The sequence below is a fragment of the Cynoglossus semilaevis genome, chromosome 8, assembly GCF_000523025.1.
Source record: "Cynoglossus semilaevis isolate Cse_v1.0 chromosome 8, Cse_v1.0, whole genome shotgun sequence".
NCBI lineage: Eukaryota > Metazoa > Chordata > Actinopteri > Pleuronectiformes > Cynoglossidae > Cynoglossus > Cynoglossus semilaevis.
In genome coordinates, this window is record NC_024314.1 from 17448990 (window position 1) to 17467587 (window position 18598).

Sequence of the window (18598 nt, forward strand, 5' to 3'; positions counted from 1 at the left end):
GACAATAAAGGCTATTCTATTCTATTCTATTCTATTCTATTCTATTCTATTCTATTCTATTCTATTCTATTCTATTCTATTCTATTCTATTCTATTCTATTCTATTCTATTCTATTCTATTCTATTCTATTCTATTCTATTCTATTCTATTCTATTCTATTCTATTGGGCCCAGTCACTGTTGAAGCAGAGGCTGGTGTCAGAGCTTTTTTAACGGTGTTGATCCGTGTCATCCTTCACTGTGATTATCCTGAAATTAACATGCAAGTTCTGCTTCATCCATAAAAAGCCTTATAATTTTATTGCACAGAACATTAGATTTTCTGTGAGCTGTACCCATTAGCAGCACATATTAAAAGTGAAATGCAGTAAAACTTCCGTTCCTGTAATTCAAACGTCCTCCTTCTTAATGGCTCTAAAAACTGTTCCCACACTCGGAGAGCCGGAGAAATCGTCTCCTCTTTTCTCCCAAAGGTCTGTGAACAGCAAAGTCTCTGCTCTCCGTCTGCTTTATTGACTTGACTCTACAGTTTATTCCCAGAATTCAATATCACTGTGTGTATAAGGGTGCCGGAGAGTGAGTGTGTGTCATGTCTTCAGGAACAATTTGTGTTTATCGCCGTGCTGTGCAAACAGACTCGTGGGCTGACAGGAGAAATACGTTGTTTCTGTTTACAGTTTACAGTTTAGTGAACGCAGTAAATTTGACAGTGGTTGTAGAAATGGAAATTCACAGTTTAGGATGTGATTTCATTTGTTTTTGTAAATTGAATTAATTATTTACATATTTAATATTTGCCAGGGCTCTTTATTCAGACTCTTTCTGTATCTTACCAACATTAGATATTTCTGGGCCAAGTTATATTGATGTTTATTTTATCCCTGTACTTTACGACTTATGTTTGTTTTTGTTTTGAACATTACTACTTACAAAGTGTACTTTTTGACAATTTTAAATTTCTGCTCTGGTTATCATTTAGCTACCCTTACACAGGTTTGGGTTTGTTTTTGGCACACATATATATATATATATATATATACATTCTGGTATCAGTACACATCAACCTCAAATTGTTTCTAGGTTCCTTGATTTAATTCCTTTTTTTTTACCTTTTGTTTGTTTGTAAAGTAAATAGCTGTTTCGGTAGCCATTATCTTTTAGCTATCTATTAAAAAGCATTTTTTGTCTTTCAGGGCTAATCGTAGCCTTATATTAGTCATTGGTTATGACGCCTCCCTGTGGTCTCTCTTAACAAAAAAAGAATCCGAATTTGTTTTCTCCTTGTTTTTTTACTGTCATAAACACAGCTGAGCCAATGGAGAGGATCCATGGACTGGATTGCTCTGGCCTTGACTGAGTCCATTTCCATTACACTACCTATCGATTCCCTGGCTGTGATGTTAAAGCGCTGAAATGCATTTTTCTTCCTTTCTTTCTTTCTGCTCAAGTACCTTTTCTCATTCCACCAGATGTTGCGAGGGCCATCGAGCTGCTGGAGAAGCTGCAGGAATCCGGCGACGTTCCCGGTCACAAGCTCCAGTCCCTGAAGAAAGTCCTTCAGAGTGAATTCTGCACAGCAATCAGAGAGGTGAGTCAGTGCTGCCCCCGCAGGACGGAACAAATGTAAAGGTCACGTCTTTGAGGAATCTAACATCACCTTAGATGTGAACTCAACGCTTACATCAGTTTCAGACAAGGTTTGTTCTGTATTATTATCATGTTTTGGTCCATGGACCCAGCATAGAGAGAACAGTAGTGAAAAACTGTGTTAGCTCAAAAAAGGAAGGAAAAACACTACTCAACCAGCATAGAGAGAACAGTAGTGAAAAATGTGTTAGCTCAAAAAAGCTACTGTAAGGAAAAACACTACTCAACTACTTCAAAGATACGTACATTTTTTTTAGTTAGTTAAACATATGTATTAAGCTAATGTGTATTAAACGTAAGTACAGGTTTTACAAAAAAAGTATACCTCGAAGTTTAACAAAACCTAGCAAAAAACAACAACAACATTTAAAGTTCATGTTAGCCAACAACAAGGCTTGTGGTTAGCTGTAAAAGCTAATAGTTTTGTGACACCACATTGCACTAAACCAATGACCTCCTGCAAACAGACAGAAACAAAGTGTCTTTTGTAATATCCAGTTCTGACCAGCGTAGCCTGACACATCCTGGCACCAGCTCTGTACCAGCTAATGGCTCTGAGCCGTTACTTTGGCCGTGGACGACCTTTCACAGGTATCAAAGATGCAAAACTTCACTTAGAAGACTTGGCAAACCTTCAGAAAACCTTCAGAGATTAGAGGAGAATAATAGCAGTCAATACTAGCTGTGCAGCATCCAGCGCTGATCCAGCAGCATTAGCAGGATCCGATCTGTTCTAAGTGCTGGACACTGAGTATTGTTGTTATTACACGGTGCACTCAAAGAGCTGTAATGGTGGAATGCCACAGATCCATGATGCTCCAGCAGTGGAAATGATCATGAGACCAGGGCAGAAAGACGAATCACAGTGGGGAGAGAAGCAGTTTGGATGGATTTAATGGCCTGAACTGCACTGGTGTGTCAGACTGTGGCAGCGTTTATGACCAGAGGGTTGATATTCCAGCTCCATGATGTGTTTGGGTTTGTCCTCAGAAAAAGATAAGGCTTTGTGTGCACTTTTTACTCATCATCCAATGCAGCCTTCTTTTTGAATAATCTGTAAATAACACTTATTTTCACTCCGTGATTTTAGTTTACAGCTGGTGACATTTCCTTTCTGACATGGAAAAGAAAAAAAACCCTTTTCTTTTTATTAAAAAACTCCACCAAAAGAAGCTGACCTTCAGTCTGAGATGGCAGAACTTTAGCAAATACCGTATTTTCCGGACTATAAGTCACTCAGGAGTATAAGTCGCACCAGACAGCTGGAGTGCCCTCTAGTGGCTGTCAGTGTAAACATTATATTATATCTTTTAATATATATAAGTCGCACCTCAGTATAAGTCGTAAACCCCAAAAAAAGTGCGACTTGAAAATACGGTAAATCACCTTTTCTCTCAATATAATGTAATGCAATGCAATCTAACAAAGTCATGCCATCAGGTGTCCCCTGACCCCCGGAGACAATGTCCAGACTTCTATGGACTTCAAGGTCATGCACATTCAGCAGCAGTTTTTGCCTGAGGAGACATACTTTCCTTTCCTTTTCTGTTCACGCTGCTGTTGACTGTGCGTAGACAGAGACAGACGTCAACTCTTTGTCATCTTGTCTTAAAAGCAAAACAGAGACAAAAAAGACAAAGCCTCTGACGGCTGCTCCTTCACGTCCAGTCTGGACTCCTCATACAAAGGCAGTCCCAGATGTGACTTGTATGATAATGTGGGTTCCATTTGAGCCGGTCGAGGAGTAGACGTAATGAAGAAGAAAACGACTGAGGTTGAATAGAAACAGAGTCAAATCTTTTGTGACATGTCCAAGAGAGTACAGAGTGCAGAGGTGGGAGACATTTCTTGGCAGCATTCACCGGTGCTTTCGTTTTCAAAAACTGTCCCAGATTCTGAGGAAACAGGTCATTTTTATTCACCTGGTTCCTTCGACAAACATCTCAGCAGGCTGAGGGATTTGAAACAAACGACTCAGGATCCTACAGAACCAGGGCTTTGCAGTGTCTGTCACAGGAAGCTGCCACGGATGTACACAAACATCAGGTGGTTGGATAAAAAGGCCAGGATTTGGGAGGATGGTGTTTTTATGCCCAATCCTGAACTTCCTCGATCGAGTTCCAAGGTCTCTGAATGACAGGAAGTGTGACAACTTTTCCGAAAATGGTGCAGGTCTGACTGCGACCCTGAGCACCTCCTCTCCTCCAGAGTGTGAATCAGCCTTGTTAAAAGTGACAGATGAACGGCTGTCAGCGTGAGGCAGTTAAAAAGAGTCCGTTCAGCAGCGCTAGTTGGACTAAGTGACAAAGGGACAGGGCTCTGATGAGCTGGTCGTATTTCCTCCACGCTACCTTCGCCGGTGATGAGCGAGGGCATATAGTGGAGCTGCATTAGTCTCATCCCCAGAAAAGAGTTGTCAGGGTCAATCAGCCATGCAAATGGAAGAGGAAGGACACAAGACGAGATGAGTGGAGGCTCTAACCAGCCGGAAATGATGGAGAGCGAGAGTCTGCCGAACATCGGCTGAGAGAGTTTCATCGGCTGCTGGATTGTTGGAGTGACGGCATTTTTTCTTCTTTTTTTTTTACCATCAGGCTTATTTTACACTTCAGTGCAGATTTTCAATCAACATAATAACGTGGGGAGGGTTTTTTCCTCTTATGGATTTGATTCAATCTTGATTCAATCTTGCTTCCTCCAGCTCCCACACCACATTAGGATAAATGTTGAAAGGTGAATTAAGTTATTTCCTGCTGCTTTCATATATTTCCCCCTGTCGTTTTTATCACCACCCAGAGAGGAAATAGACTGTCTGGTGTTCTTTTTCTGTCCAGAAAAAAATTACCGCCTGGTTGGAAAATCTCCCCTCTCTCCCGACAGTCCTCATCTCTGCGATTCAAAGGAAGCAGGGGGATCAAAGCAACACTGACACAGAACTTTGAACCACCAATGTCTCCCTTCCTATTCTTGAGCTTGAAGCCGTTATGTCCTTTTCTTTCATACACTTTTTACCTGAGTTTTTACTTTTTTTCTTTTTAACTCGAGCTAACTTTTAGCTATTTTGCTACATTTTTGGCTAACCGTTGTCAATGCCTATCCATACCTCTGACAAATCTTTTAGTTTGTAAACCCTAAGTGGAGAACTTTAAGTGCTCTTTCAGTGAGATTTACCTACTGAAACAAATTTACATTTCAGGTTCGATCTATGGCTAATTTTTGGCTAATTTATTTTGGCAATTTGCTTTAGCCAAATATTTACACATTTGTCCTATTCTCCCACTGAATATAATTTATTTTTTTGGGTTCGAGCTATATATGGTTCCTAACATTTTGAGGCGACCCCATGTGGGGTCCCAACCCCTGTCACATTTTGGGGGCGGGGCTCACTGTGGATCAGTAGGTAGTGCAGTTTTTTTTACACCTAAAGGGTTGTGGGTTTGATTCCAGCCTTAGTAGGTGATATGCATAGCCATTAAATTGAACATCTCTGAGAATTTTTAGAGACATCGATACATTGAATGGCTTCAAATAGCAGCTGGGGGCGAAGAAGAAGAAGAAGAAGAAAGCGGTTCTCCACAAAAAGATGGAGTCAAGACTTTTGTGACATTTACAAGACGGTGACTAACATTAAAAATGCAAAGGTGGGACATGTTTTTTGTTGTGGCTGAGCAGCAGATTCTCAGGAAGCTCATTTTTATTCAGACCCAGATCCTTCGGCAAACAACACCCAGCAGGCCGGGGGATTTTCTACTCCTTTTGATATCTCTCCATACAAACATCTCTGTATCCTACAAGAGGGGCCTTTGTAGTGTTGTACTGTGGTCTGTCAAAGCAAGCTGCTGCGCTTTGATGTGTCAATTCTGAACCACAAAAGTCCAATATGGACGTACACAGGCATCAGTGGTCTGATGGTTCGGATGCAAACAAGACAGTGTGCTTGTACGTGTCAAACTGTAATGTATGCTTTCTCATCCAGTCGGCCGCAGCAACTCTGGCAGAAAACATGACTTATTAGGCTCAGGCCCAACAGCTTAATCATTTCAGAGTCTGAAATTCACCAACAGATTCTTTTTTCCCCTCCTCGTTCCTCGTTCCAGGATATTACCTGCACATCATTTTCATTCTGCTTCAATCTTTTAATTTCTTGGTGTTCGGTTGTAAGCATGAGCTCAGAGACACGTCTTAACTGAAAAGTTCGGCTGTCGCCATCGATCTTGTCTGCCGTGGCAAAAAGAGAGTAGGAAAAAAAATTCTTTTCACAAAACTGGACGTAGAAAAGCTGATGCTTGGCACCGGTTCAGGCTCAACAGTAATGAATTTTTGCCCGAGACACTGTCTGTGCGGCTCATCCAGGGACTTGGCCCTCATCTAAGACACGGTTGTTGAGTGACAGGAAGTGAAAATCTTGGTCTGATACAGAAGTCTGTGTCTTTCCTTTAAATCTGCTCAAAATATCACTACAAGTGTGACGCAACATTACCTGGTACATTATGATACAGATGTTATTGTCTTTGCCATAATCATTGTGAAAGACCAGTGTTTTTTAGTAACATCTAACTGACGTTCTGACCGTCATCGGGGCAGTCGGAGGTTTAACCCCTTCCTGTATTGCTCCGACACTCAGATAAACTTAAAGAATATTTCTTTTACTGCTTGTGAAATTCACCTGAAGCCAATTCTTGAGCTATCATCTGTAATACGTGTTCCTGTCTGTCCCCGCAGGTCTACCAGTACATGCACGAAACAATCACAGTGAACGGCTGTCCAGAGTACCAGGCCAGAGCCACGGCCAAGGTAAGAGCTGCCTCAGAGCTGCTGCTTCTAGAAGAATGTGCTGCGTGTGACGAGTGTAAACTGTAATTAATGAGACACTGACTTGCTGTTAATCACGGCGTCCCATTTATATCATTCTCATCAGTTCTGTTGGCAAAAGCTGGATGAAATTATCCAAACATGCCCCGCTTCACTAATGGCCCTCATTAAAAGTGTTGGGGGGGAGAGAGGTTTGGGGGGGGGTTGATTAAGCAGGAGTTGAATGGCAATTATTTTCTAGTCATCTTCAAACTACAGTGTGTGGTAAAGAAGTGAAGAAGTAATCAAGTGGAAGGATGACGTCGAGTTTGGTACGGAGACAACAGGACATTTCTGAGAGGATGATGGATGGATGAAAGATGGACGGATGGAGAATGGACGGATGGAGAATGGATGGATGAAAGGTTGATGGATGAATTGATGGATGGATGAACAAATAATGGATGGATAATTGATGGATGGATGAACAAATAATGGATAGATAAATGAAGGATGGATGGATGAAAAATGGATGGATGGATGAAGAATGGATGGATGGATGAAGGATGGATGGAAGTAGAAAATAGTTCAGTGAGTGGATGGATGGTTTTACGGTGCCAAGTCAAAAATCCCCGAAATTTTTTACTGTTGCAAAATAAAAATGTAAATATAAGATGCTATTTTTAAAAATAAATTGTACAAATTTAACTTCCTGAACAGCTGTTTTGGTCATCTGTTAGCTAGCTTCCTCATTTTCCTGAACAGCTGTTTTGGTCATCTGTATCCTGTATCCTGTATCCAAACCTCATTTTTTTGTAGTCTCTAAAATTAGCTTAGCCATGTTGAACCTACTTCACCTCTGGTTTCATCTCTTCACAGTGTAAAATCGTACAGTGAGTTGTTCTGACGCTGAGCAGCTCCAACTCCAACGTTCTGTTTAACAATGTGTTAAATTGGAGTTATATATATTTCAAGGACTTCCAGAACAAATTTGAAAATGCTAAAACCGCTCCGTGGAGACGGATTTAAACTAAACCAGCGTTGTTTAGATTCCTTCAGCCTCTCACACATGAAAGTTTCTAGTAGCTTCACACTGTAGCAGTGCTGCTGTTTGAAACGTGGTCTACAAGCTGCAGTGGCAACCATGACGAAACACAAGCAATACCTGACAAGACTTCTGTTCCAGCTCAGCGTTTAGTTAATGAGACGGGAAATCTCCCAACAATTGTGAGTATTGTTTCATCGGAACAACTCGATCCTGTCTGATCGTCTCATTATTTAAATGAATTCCTGCTCGGAGACTGAGCCCTAAGGCTCCTAATAACCACCCTAATGGAGACGAGGAGTATCGACGTGTCTGCGGAGATAGAAAAAAAATGGAAGCAAATGACTTTTGATTTGTGAAGTCATGCAAAGAAGTGTCTCTGCAATCCCGTAGCAAGGTCTTTCAAACGCTGGCGTCCGGCCAGATTGTTTGCCTTATTCTTTTCATTTCAAGAAATCCCGATAAAGTTGTGAAGGTCAGTGTCTTTTGAGGCCCAGGAGGCGCTGCTGTGAATGCTGAGGAGCTGCCGTCACATCATCAGAGGGAGAAGAGCAGACAAAGGCAACGGAGGAAGAGGAAGAAATGATGGGAAGTTGAAGGTTGACTGGATGGAATTAGCATATTAAAAAAGAAGAAGAAATGACGTTTTAAGATGGATGAGCGCCCACACCTGCTGGCACATTACCTTTAGGGGAAGTTCAGTTGAAGATTCAGGTTTTTAATCAGTTTTCAGAATTCAAGAAACACCGAATGCATTGATGAGCTGTCAGTTTACATGAAAAACAAAATGAGAAAATGAAGTGATTTGTGTTGAGGTGATATTAAATCTAAATGATAACTTTTATTGTCAGGACATGATGTCGGCCGTAAACCGTTGATCTGAATCAGTAAATCAGAAAAGTGTGTGCTCTGTGTTTTGCAGAACAGAACAGAACAGCAGTGCCATAAAACAGTGTGAACAGTATTTCATATTATTATTTTAAGATGGGGGGTTAATGCTTTAATTTTCGATTAATTAATTAGAGAAAAAAAAAATTAATGAATCCCATTTTAGTCCCAATGGCGCTCAGGGTTCACCTCCTGGGTAATGGAGACAGAGCGTCCAGGTCTGAGCGTGCCGTCTACCTCAGAGAGATTTTAGAATTTCCTTCTTCTACTACTGTTGTCTCTCACATGTGGTGGACAGCAAAGCACCTGCGGTGGAGCGTCCGCTCTGCTCGGTCGCCATTAGCTCTCACAGCCCGAGCTAACGAGCTCCTGGTTGAGAGCGTGAACCATCAGCAGCAGGAGAGGGAGTGGAGGAGCGGAGGCTGAGAGTTTCCTGGCTGCTCCTTTAATCTGCTGCTTGGATGTGATAATCTTTGCTAAACTGAGAGCCAGGAAAGTGTCGCACGTGAGGGGAAAAATACATCAGTGACAATATTTGACAAATTTACATATTTTATACAATTTGTTTTTTTTAGTTGTGGTATATTTTTAGGTCATTGTTGGCTAGAATTTAGAAAGAGTTTGAAGACAAGGTGATATAATTTTATTTGGCGTTTGACGTTGGCTTATTTCTCTGTCAGGGTTCTTACCACTTGGCATATTTGCATTGACTGGATACGTACGTATCTTATCGCCAGGGAAGGAAATTGCATTAGAGTCCTTGAACGCACCGTAGGAATTTTAAATGATGGCTTTTATCCTGCAAAACAAAAATGATGGATGTTCACGCAGAATGTTTTGTAGCTTTGCTTGAAACTTCCAATTTGGTTCGAGTCTTTTCTATGAGATGGATTCGATACAGTCACAGCTGCTGCTGCTGGAGGAAGGAACACTGGAGGCGTCGTCTTTACTTAAGCTCACAAATTGTTTCCTTCCAATTCACGCAGCGACAATATTTGCACAGCAATGTCAACAACATCGCAGCAAACACACAGCAGTTCATGGTGAAAATGTTGTCGATGCTGGTGATTATGTTGATGCTACAGTTGATGATGTTGATGGAGTTGATGTTAGTGATGGAGATTGTTCATGTTGACGTGGACGTTGATCATCACCTTGTTTGTGTTGATGTTGTTTATATCGCTGACTTTGTTGATGTTGATGTTGACAATACTGTTGGTGTTCCTGATGTTGCTGCTGATGTTGAAGTTAACGCCATGAAATGTTGATGTTGACGATGACCTTGATGACGACCTTGATGTTGTCGATGACATTCACAGTGATGTTGCTGATTATATTGACGTTGAAGTTACAGTATATTGCTGATGTTGCTGATGACATTGCAGTTTATGTTGATGATCTTGATGTTGTTGATCTCAGTGATAATATATTGACGTTGATGACGTTGTTGGTGACTGAATCGTGTTGTCGGTGTCGTCTGTTCATTTCCTTCTCAGGCCACAGTCGCTGCCTTTGCAGCCAGCGAGGGTCACTCTCACCCCCGGGTGGTGGAGCTGCCCAAGACAGAAGAAGGACTGGGCTTCAACGTGATGGGAGGAAAGGAGCAGAACTCCCCCATTTACATCTCACGCATCATCCCAGGAGGAGTGGCAGAGAGACATGGAGGTCTGAAGAGAGGGGACCAGCTCCTGTCTGTCAATGGTGTCGTAAGTGACTTTAGTTTGGAAATTACACTGACCTGCTGGTCACCTGTGGTAGTGCAGCTAAGGTAGCATTACTGCACAGCCTTCAGGACAAGTCTCAGGGATTATGAATATTTTTATCACTCCTTTGATGATGATTCAGATGAACTCTTATCCTGTTCCTGTAGAGCGTCGAGGGTGAACACCATGAAAAAGCCGTGGAGCTCCTGAAGGCAGCCAAGGACAGTGTCAAGCTGGTCGTCCGCTACACCCCGAAGGTCCTGGAGGAGATGGAGGCCCGCTTCGAGAAACTGCGCACGGCCCGGCGGCGCCAGCAGCAGCAGCTTCTCATGCAGCAGCAACAGCAGCAACAGCAGAATCCGGGCTCGCAGCAGAACCACATGTCATAGGTGAGACGCGTCGTGGCTTCGAGTGTTAGTGGGAGAGCGCAGAGACGGATCCAGTAGAACATAAACTCCCACAATGCTGCTGCACTCAACTGTGATGTGATCTTAAACCACGGTGGAGCGCGACTCCCGTGGTTTATTGCTTCGATTTCTCCCAGCTTCAGTTTGAACAACCGTCTGAGATGCAATCGAGATTATCACCTCTGAGCTTTAAAAAAAAAAAACAACCTTTTTCCTGTGTGTTTGAATTTTATTTTCTATCAGGAGTGAGTGTTACTCCATGAGATAGCAGGCTGCAGATATCCTCACAGTGGATCTCTTCCCTGTTGAGCGTGTGCTGCCGCCCCGGGCTCGGACCTCCAGGCTGAGAATCCTGGAAATCCTTTTAAGTCTGTGACTCATGTTAATTCCATATTGGAAAAGTTTCTGCCTTTTCTGATAACGTACAATTTTAGTAGGTTTCATATAAAGACTTTCTAGAAGTATTGGAAGCTGCTCCCACTATCTTGTCCTCTTATTCAGCCTGTAACAGAGCTTCTTCCAAACATTTATTCTTGTTCTTCCTAACCGCTTTAATATATATATATATGTATATATATATATATATATATATATGTATATGTATATATATATATATATACATACATATATGCATATATATACATACATATATACACATGTATAAATATATATATACACACACATATATACATATACACATATACATATATATACACATAAATATATATATATATACATATACATATATACACATATATATATAAATATAATTTTGAGAGTACCAGATGTTTGATATCCTCCTCTCCCAACCTTTCTTCAAACCATATCAAAATTTACAACAACAAAAGTGAATTTGCCCTTAAACTGAGCAGAACAGACAATTCTTCCCAGACTCATATTATTACATTTTTTTTCCCACGACACAAAGGAGACGGGCACGTGTCCAAGACGTCTGTGGCGCCGCTCGTTTGAAGCCTGATCTCTCCGAGCGATTCTCTCTCTCCCGTCTCGCTCCTGGCCCAGAGCAGCTCTGGTATTAGAGCGTCTGTAAGAGTGTGATGTTGTTGGTGCAGCTACAGCCGGGGAACAGAGCAGGGATCGTGTTTTATCAACACCGACGTGACGATCGCACAAATTTAGTTTGGCAGCCAAGAGCATTAATCTTACTCTCTTTACTCTCTCTCTCAGTGTGTTCTCCCTCATTCACACACACACACACTTTTCTTGGCAGTTGCCAGAGTTGGTCAATCAACTCGAATGAGGTTTTTGATAATGACACTGATGGAGAATGTTGAGGACCTAACTCAGAAATCTTGTCAGGAACGAGGAGAGAAATTGAACGACTGAGGTGGAAAACAACTGATGGAAGTCAGAGTTTAGCAACAGTTAAAAAATAAGTTCTAATTCTGTTTCTATTTTTAGAAAAAGTCACAAGGTAAATTGAAAAAAAAACCAAGCTGAATAGATATTTCAGATTAAGAGATAAAGAGAAGGGTCAACCTTTTTAATTAGGGCTGTGAAAATTAACATGAAGCTCAAATAATTAATATGTGAAATTAATCAGTTTTTTTTTAATTTTATATAACTATACATACATATTTTTAGCACATTTTAGTGCAAAGGTAGAATGGCGTACATTCAATAACTTCACTTCACTCCACCAACATAGATAGTTTTTGTTTGAACAAAGCTCCTCAAGCTTAAAATACCATCCTGTATGTTTTGCTGACTAACACAATCGCAAATAAATAGATTATTGTTGAGGACCACGGCTTCACCAAAGGCAGTACCAGGATTTATAAAACCTTGAAAGAAGAACCCAGGCTAGTTTAGTTCTCTCTTCTGAAACATTTCTAAAAATATGGGTTTGAGAACCGGATGCTGAGGTCTGTAAAAAACTATATTTCCAAAAATGAAAGAGTTAAAAATGTTTGGGTTTTTTCTTACCTGTAAGTTATGGTTCTTGACTATGAGCTGATGAACAGGCTGATCTTCAAACAGTGAGCAACATTGCTGAGGTGACTTTAAATCAGGCACAGGTGTGTTTGTGGGGGCGTGGCCAAAACCTGAGGCCACGCCCATCCAACAGTGTAATAATGAAATACAAATCAATTACAATTGGAACTAAGTCATTTTTTGTTAGAGAAGTAATTGGATTAAATATAAATAAAGAGCTGTGATTTCAGGACAAAAATATTGATTTCCATATATATATAAAAAAAATCCATTTTTATTGCATAAAAAATAATAGTATTTTAGAAACTCTTGGTCAGCAGATTTATTTGTTATAGCACTATCACTAACATGACATTCGTGTTTCTTAGGCTGAACCTCTGTGATGTACGAATCTCTCAGCTTGTTTTCCTATTTCTCTATGACCATCTCACAGATTGTTCCAGAAGAAGCGAAGCTGCAGTGAAACAGTGGATCTCCAAGGACCATCTGTTTGTGTTGAAGATCCCAAAGGAACCTCTCTGCCACAGAGAGCAGGGGGAGAAGAAGAGAAAACTCACCCACCTTAGGACCTTTTTTTAGCTCCTACTCTCTGACTTCCAGTTTTCCATCGATGACTGGGGGGAAAAAAAAACCTCAAGAAAGACGCAAACGTCCCCATACTGGTGCTCAGGGGGATGTTAGCGCTGACTTTGTACTCCCCTCTCCCACATCCATGTTCTCCAAGAGAAACCTTTGTGTGGTTTTGTTTACCGTTTCCCTGTTTTGGTAAAGCCGCGTCGTTTCAGCCACTTCTGCCTCAGATTTTATTTGTACGGTGACGTTTTCTGGTGCTCGTGTCTCTATCTTTCCTAACATTTCTTCTCCAAAACTTTTTGTTGGACAAAGATTTTTTTTTACCTTCTGTACAGCAGGAAGAATGATTTCTTCTTTTTAGAATTAGCAATAACTGTTGTTCTCCGGTTTTACAGCTCCATACGTAGTCAATAAAAATGGGTGCCATGTGTAGATCACTGTATGGTCTGATGCACTGACATGCAGCTTCTGGGTCCAAATCTATCCAGTCAAGTCCATGGGCCAAGTCAATGTTTTTTAGCAGAGAATCCAATTATGACCTTTTTCTGAGCATACACAGAATAAGCAAAAACAGCTAAGATATATGTGGCCCACATTTTGTGTATCTGACCCATATGGGCTGCATTTTTGTCACTTTCATTTGGCCTAATATTTGGGTGAATGATGCCATTTAGGTTTTGTTTGTCATCCTGACGTTGGACACAAATCTGGCCCACAAAATAAAATTGACACAAATATGGGCCAATTGAGCTTTAATTCAGTCATTGTCAAAAATAACACGTGTGGGCCACTGGAGACTTACATCTGTTTGTGCAGAGGCCAGTCATCATTTCCAGATGAGGCCCACATTTACATTGATTTGTTAGGACACAAACCTTTGCGACCCAAGTCAATAGACATTGTTTGTAAACTCCTGGGAAACATGTTGAGAGATGACTCAAAAAAAACCTCTTCTGACCCACCTGAGGGTCGTGACCCAGTGTTTGGGAAACAGCGGTCTACAGTGTATTATCCTACTTGAAACCTAAATTTGGCTTAAATGGAACTTGATCTGTGGGCCACATCTGAAAATTAAAGTTTTTTTTTTTTCTGGCCCTGACAAAGTAATTAGCTCCTTCGGTGGCCCATATGTTGCATTTCAAATGTAGCCCAATGTGGCTATTTTGAAATAATGAAGTCACACCCACAGACCCGTTTCTCTCACACATTTAAAGCTACCCTAATCTTTGACTAAAATACATCAAACGATTCAGATTTGAACCACATGTGGCCAAAGAAATTGTCCTGTGTGTCATATTTGGGCAGGATCTGGTCCAGGTTGACAAGTGACATGTGCAAAACAATGTGCAATAAGACATCAGATTATCCCTCAGAACATGAATGTCACTGATTACATAACAAATCAGTATATATAGTATATTTATTTTACAGATTATTTTCCTCTACGTTATAGTTTATTATAGATTTTATCTTCAAACTTGTTTGTTCATGTGGAAATATTGCGAGTACATGTATATGTTAAGATTCTAATTAGCGACGGGAGGCCAAAACAAATTAATTGGAGGCTTTGTATTTATTTAAAATCATACATTTTCTAATCAACTTAATTTGGTTGACAATTGAATCAATGCGCAGACAGCCAGGTGGAGATAAAGACAAACAAAAATGTTTACTCTACTCTCTATTTATCTGGCTACTACATTCACAGAGTACTACTCACTGGTAGTACAATTACAGCTATTACAGTATATTCAACATTTGAACTCTTTTGGGCTCTGAACTTCCTCTTCTTGTCTATTGTGGACTGGCTGCACTGTTTATCTGTACCAGCTAATGTTAGCCCTTGATAACAGAACTTCTGTAGCTAACATTAGCTTTGGTTTCTGCAGCTACTCTGTTGGAGCTAACGTTAGCTCTAGTGTTTGTACCAGGACTATTTTAGCTAACGTTAGCTCTGTTATCCTACTTGTCACAAAATATTTTCCAGTGAGGTCGTAGTAAAGGCTTGGAGTTCTGCTCCAAGAGGATAAGAAACTATTTTTAGCACACTCTTATCCAACCTGACATCATAAAACATCTCCTGCCTAACAAGCTGAGCAATGTTGTTCTGTCTTCCATCACGTTAACTAAACTTTCTTGTGCGCTGACATCACTCGGTGCATCCTCTTTATCTTCTTTGCAGCTAGCAAACAGACTTTAGGTCCATTACTGCCACCTACAGGCTGGATTTTGTGCATTTATCGGTAAACCAGAAATGAAAGGGGAAAAAAACCAGAGCTGTCCTTAAATTTGTTTTTATTTGAACTCAGTCTTTTATTGGAATTAATGCTTAAAGTCCCCGTCCTAATTATATTATGAGATTATTTTATTAAGTTGAATAGTTGTATAATGTACAGCACACAGCGTGGGTTTATGTGTCTGTTCCCTGCAGTTCTATTTGGACAATCATTGTGCACAACAGTCAGATGATGTAAGATGTTTTTTTCTCTCTCTTTTTTTTCTTCAGTAAAGGTCACAAAACACTTCTCTATCTCCAGAGTGAAATCCAACAGGTTTTTGTGTTTCTTCTCTCTCGTCCTTGTTAATTGATAACTATTTCTGTTTTTTTCGTTTATTTTTCTCGAAGCTTGTTTTTCTGTAGAACCCACTGTTATTGTTTTCCACAACACAAAGCACATACTTTTCTCATTTTCTTTACAACTTGAGATCAAGCACCCAAGAAGAGTGAAAAAACAAACAAACAAGTCAAAGTTGTTTTCCTGAGGAATCAACACTCCTACACATTGGCCAACGTTTTCCATATTTCCTTAGAAACGACCTGTTAGCACCGAGGTCACATGAGGATTGCAGTGTGTAATCAAATGCTGAGGTATAATTGGGTTGTTATTATTGTCATTATTGATTTTCATTCCTCATGCAGAACAGCCCAACTGGACGGATCTCCTTTTGTATCTTTTAACTCTTTCTTAATTGACTTGCATTTTTGAAGCTGATGGTCCTGTATTTAACGTAAAGACTTAAACTGAAAAAGACAAAAAAGACGAAGAAAACTGTTGATATGCAATTGTTATACATAATATATTTGTATAAATAAATATGTGCTTGTGTACAGTGCGGGGGCGGTCAGAGTTTTCTTTTTTTTTTGTAGTTATTATTTGGAGAGTGTAGAGTCTGCTCTGAGTAATATAATATAATATAATAGCATTCCATAATATTTGCCTTTGTATAATCCAGAATAGTGCTGTAAAATAGTGTCATGAATATTATGGGATAGCACAGCGTTTTGTTGTGTTGTAAACGAGACAGAGGCAGAAATAATGAAGTAACATAAGAGTGAAGGGAAGACAGAGTGAAAGAGTGATATAAAAGAGAAGAGAGACCAGGGGAGACGGACAAGATTGTCAATATTCATTAAAAAGTACTTGTGCCCATTTTTTAATGCTAATTTGGGAGACGGACAAGATTGTCAATATTCAGTAAAAAGTACTTGTCCCCATTTTTTAATGCTAATGATAATGTTAATGATTTTTTTTCACCTCTGCATTGAAAATGTCCCTGATTTTCATTTCAGACCTTTACCTCACCCACCATGGGGCTGTTCTTCTGCACCAGTCGACAGCTGCCCTCCATGTCTGAGGTGCCAAACCCATCACCTGGCATTTCTTAGTCTTTCCTTTTCAGCTTCCTGTTAGCTAGCTGTGCTATTATTGTGGCTATCTAGTAGATTTTTCTCAGCTATTGTTTTTTTTAAATTTTCTATTGACAAATTTTCTGTTCCACCAAATTCCTGATCCAACTGTTTGACTTAATCCCTGATGCCTTTTTGGTTCCAAATGCACAAACATCTGCAGGACCCATCATCTCTCCACGATCTGCTGATGCTACTCATGAAGATATCGATCACTTGGAGGATTTAAAGCAGTTTTGATCCACAACACACTCGTCTTTCGTACCATGTCCTTGAAGCGCCTTCTGCTTCGTCAGCTGATCCTCCTTCACACATTTCTGCCCCAGAGCAGATTTATGTTCAGGTCTCTGAAGAGTCAGGTTCAACACTGAGGCCCTGATCAGTATTCTGCACCGTTTTACTGACTCTTCAAACTAAAAACATGCTAATGATGATTATTTAACGGCAACAAAAGCTTCCCTGGGGCGGGATTATTCAAAGTACCTTTAAGGGCAGGAATTAGAAGGAACACCTCTCCCCTGTGGCCGGATTTGGAACAGCAGATTTTACACAGCTGGACTATTAGTTTTTAATTTTTAGCAGTTTTAAAAATAACATTAATTATATTTTTTCTTGTCAAAAATAGATCAAATACATAAGTAATAATTCATTAATTTCCCCTTTTAACCTGATTTGTCCATGGACCTGAACATCAGTGGAGACTCAGTGACGAAGACACTAATGAGTCACAGCCAGTGAGACTGTGATATTTAAAGGGTTTTTGACACTTTCACAGGGCAGGGAGGGTGACTAAATCAAGATATAAAAGGATTTGCTAACATCAGTGGAGACTCAGTGACGAAGACACTAATGAGTCACAGCCAGTGAGACTGTGATATTTAAAGGGTTTTTGACACTTTCACAGGGCAGGGAGGGTGACTAAACAGTTATCAATGACTAGTATAAACCTAGCTTAAAGCTAATCAGCTAAACAGAGATAGTTAAAGATAGCTTAGAATTTTTTACATTAAAATTTAAATAATATCTTCATGTGAGCCAAAATGTTTGCTATTGTTAATAAATTCCATTAAGAAAAACCTTAGTTGGCTAAAAGTTGGCAAAGAAACAGTAAAGAAAGTACATTTTGTTTCCCTGTTGGTGAGCCATTTTGTGAATTGTGTGTCGCCGGCCACATAAAACCTGCCCAAGTGTCACATTTGGACTTTAAATATGCTGGAAATAGAACAAGGCATTGTGGGTAGGGAGATGAGACTCGTGGGAGTCACTGAAAGAAACCAAAGCCATAAACCATATAAACAATAATCGTAAAAACAAAAAGTTGGTTTTTTTTTAACTCCATGTGATGGATTGAAGAAAGAATAGAAAATGTCTGAAATAAGCAGAGTGTGTGTGTGTGACGTCAACAAACACACACACACACACACAAACAACCTCATACACACTCTGTCTTGAATACCTCCCAGTCACACTCTAAGTTCAATTAGGGCCCATTTGCTCTCGACTGAGGCGATGATGCTGTAATCAGGGTGTTAATGATGAGTCACATTTGGCTGCAAAGAGCAAACACACACACACACACACACACCCACACACACACACTATGGATGCATGCATTAAGTAAGAGTTAAGCAAGAAAGAACAACAAAAACGAAAAGTTAGCATACTGTAGCCGTAGCGTAAAAGTTTCTATGAAATCACATGAGGAAGACGAAATGTTCCTTTATTTTTTTTTAAAACTAAATGTCATTTCACTGCTGCTGTGACTCATTTGCATCAGAATCAGTGAGTGATCGATACTAAGATACACTGATTTTTGTATCATATTTCTCCTCCTCCACAGCTTGTTAGCTGGAGAGAACCTCCTCTCGGTGCTGCTCCTGTCCAACGCTGACTTTTATTG

At 40.2% G+C, this 18598-nt stretch overlaps 1 protein-coding gene across 1 annotated transcript in view; it reads left to right on the forward strand.

The window, feature by feature from the left end:
• Window positions 1-16124, forward strand: part of lin7a (lin-7 homolog A (C. elegans)) — a 34765-nt gene extending 18641 nt beyond the window's left edge. The window contains exons 2-6 of the mRNA XM_017034858.2: window positions 1470-1588; window positions 6370-6441; window positions 9868-10077; window positions 10242-10463; window positions 12871-16124. Coding sequence (XP_016890347.1) covers window positions 1470-1588; window positions 6370-6441; window positions 9868-10077; window positions 10242-10463 — 623 coding nt within the window. The 3' untranslated portion in view covers window positions 12871-16124. The remainder of the gene's footprint in view (window positions 1-1469; window positions 1589-6369; window positions 6442-9867; window positions 10078-10241; window positions 10464-12870) is intronic.
• The last annotated feature ends 2474 nt before the right edge of the window (window positions 16125-18598 follow it).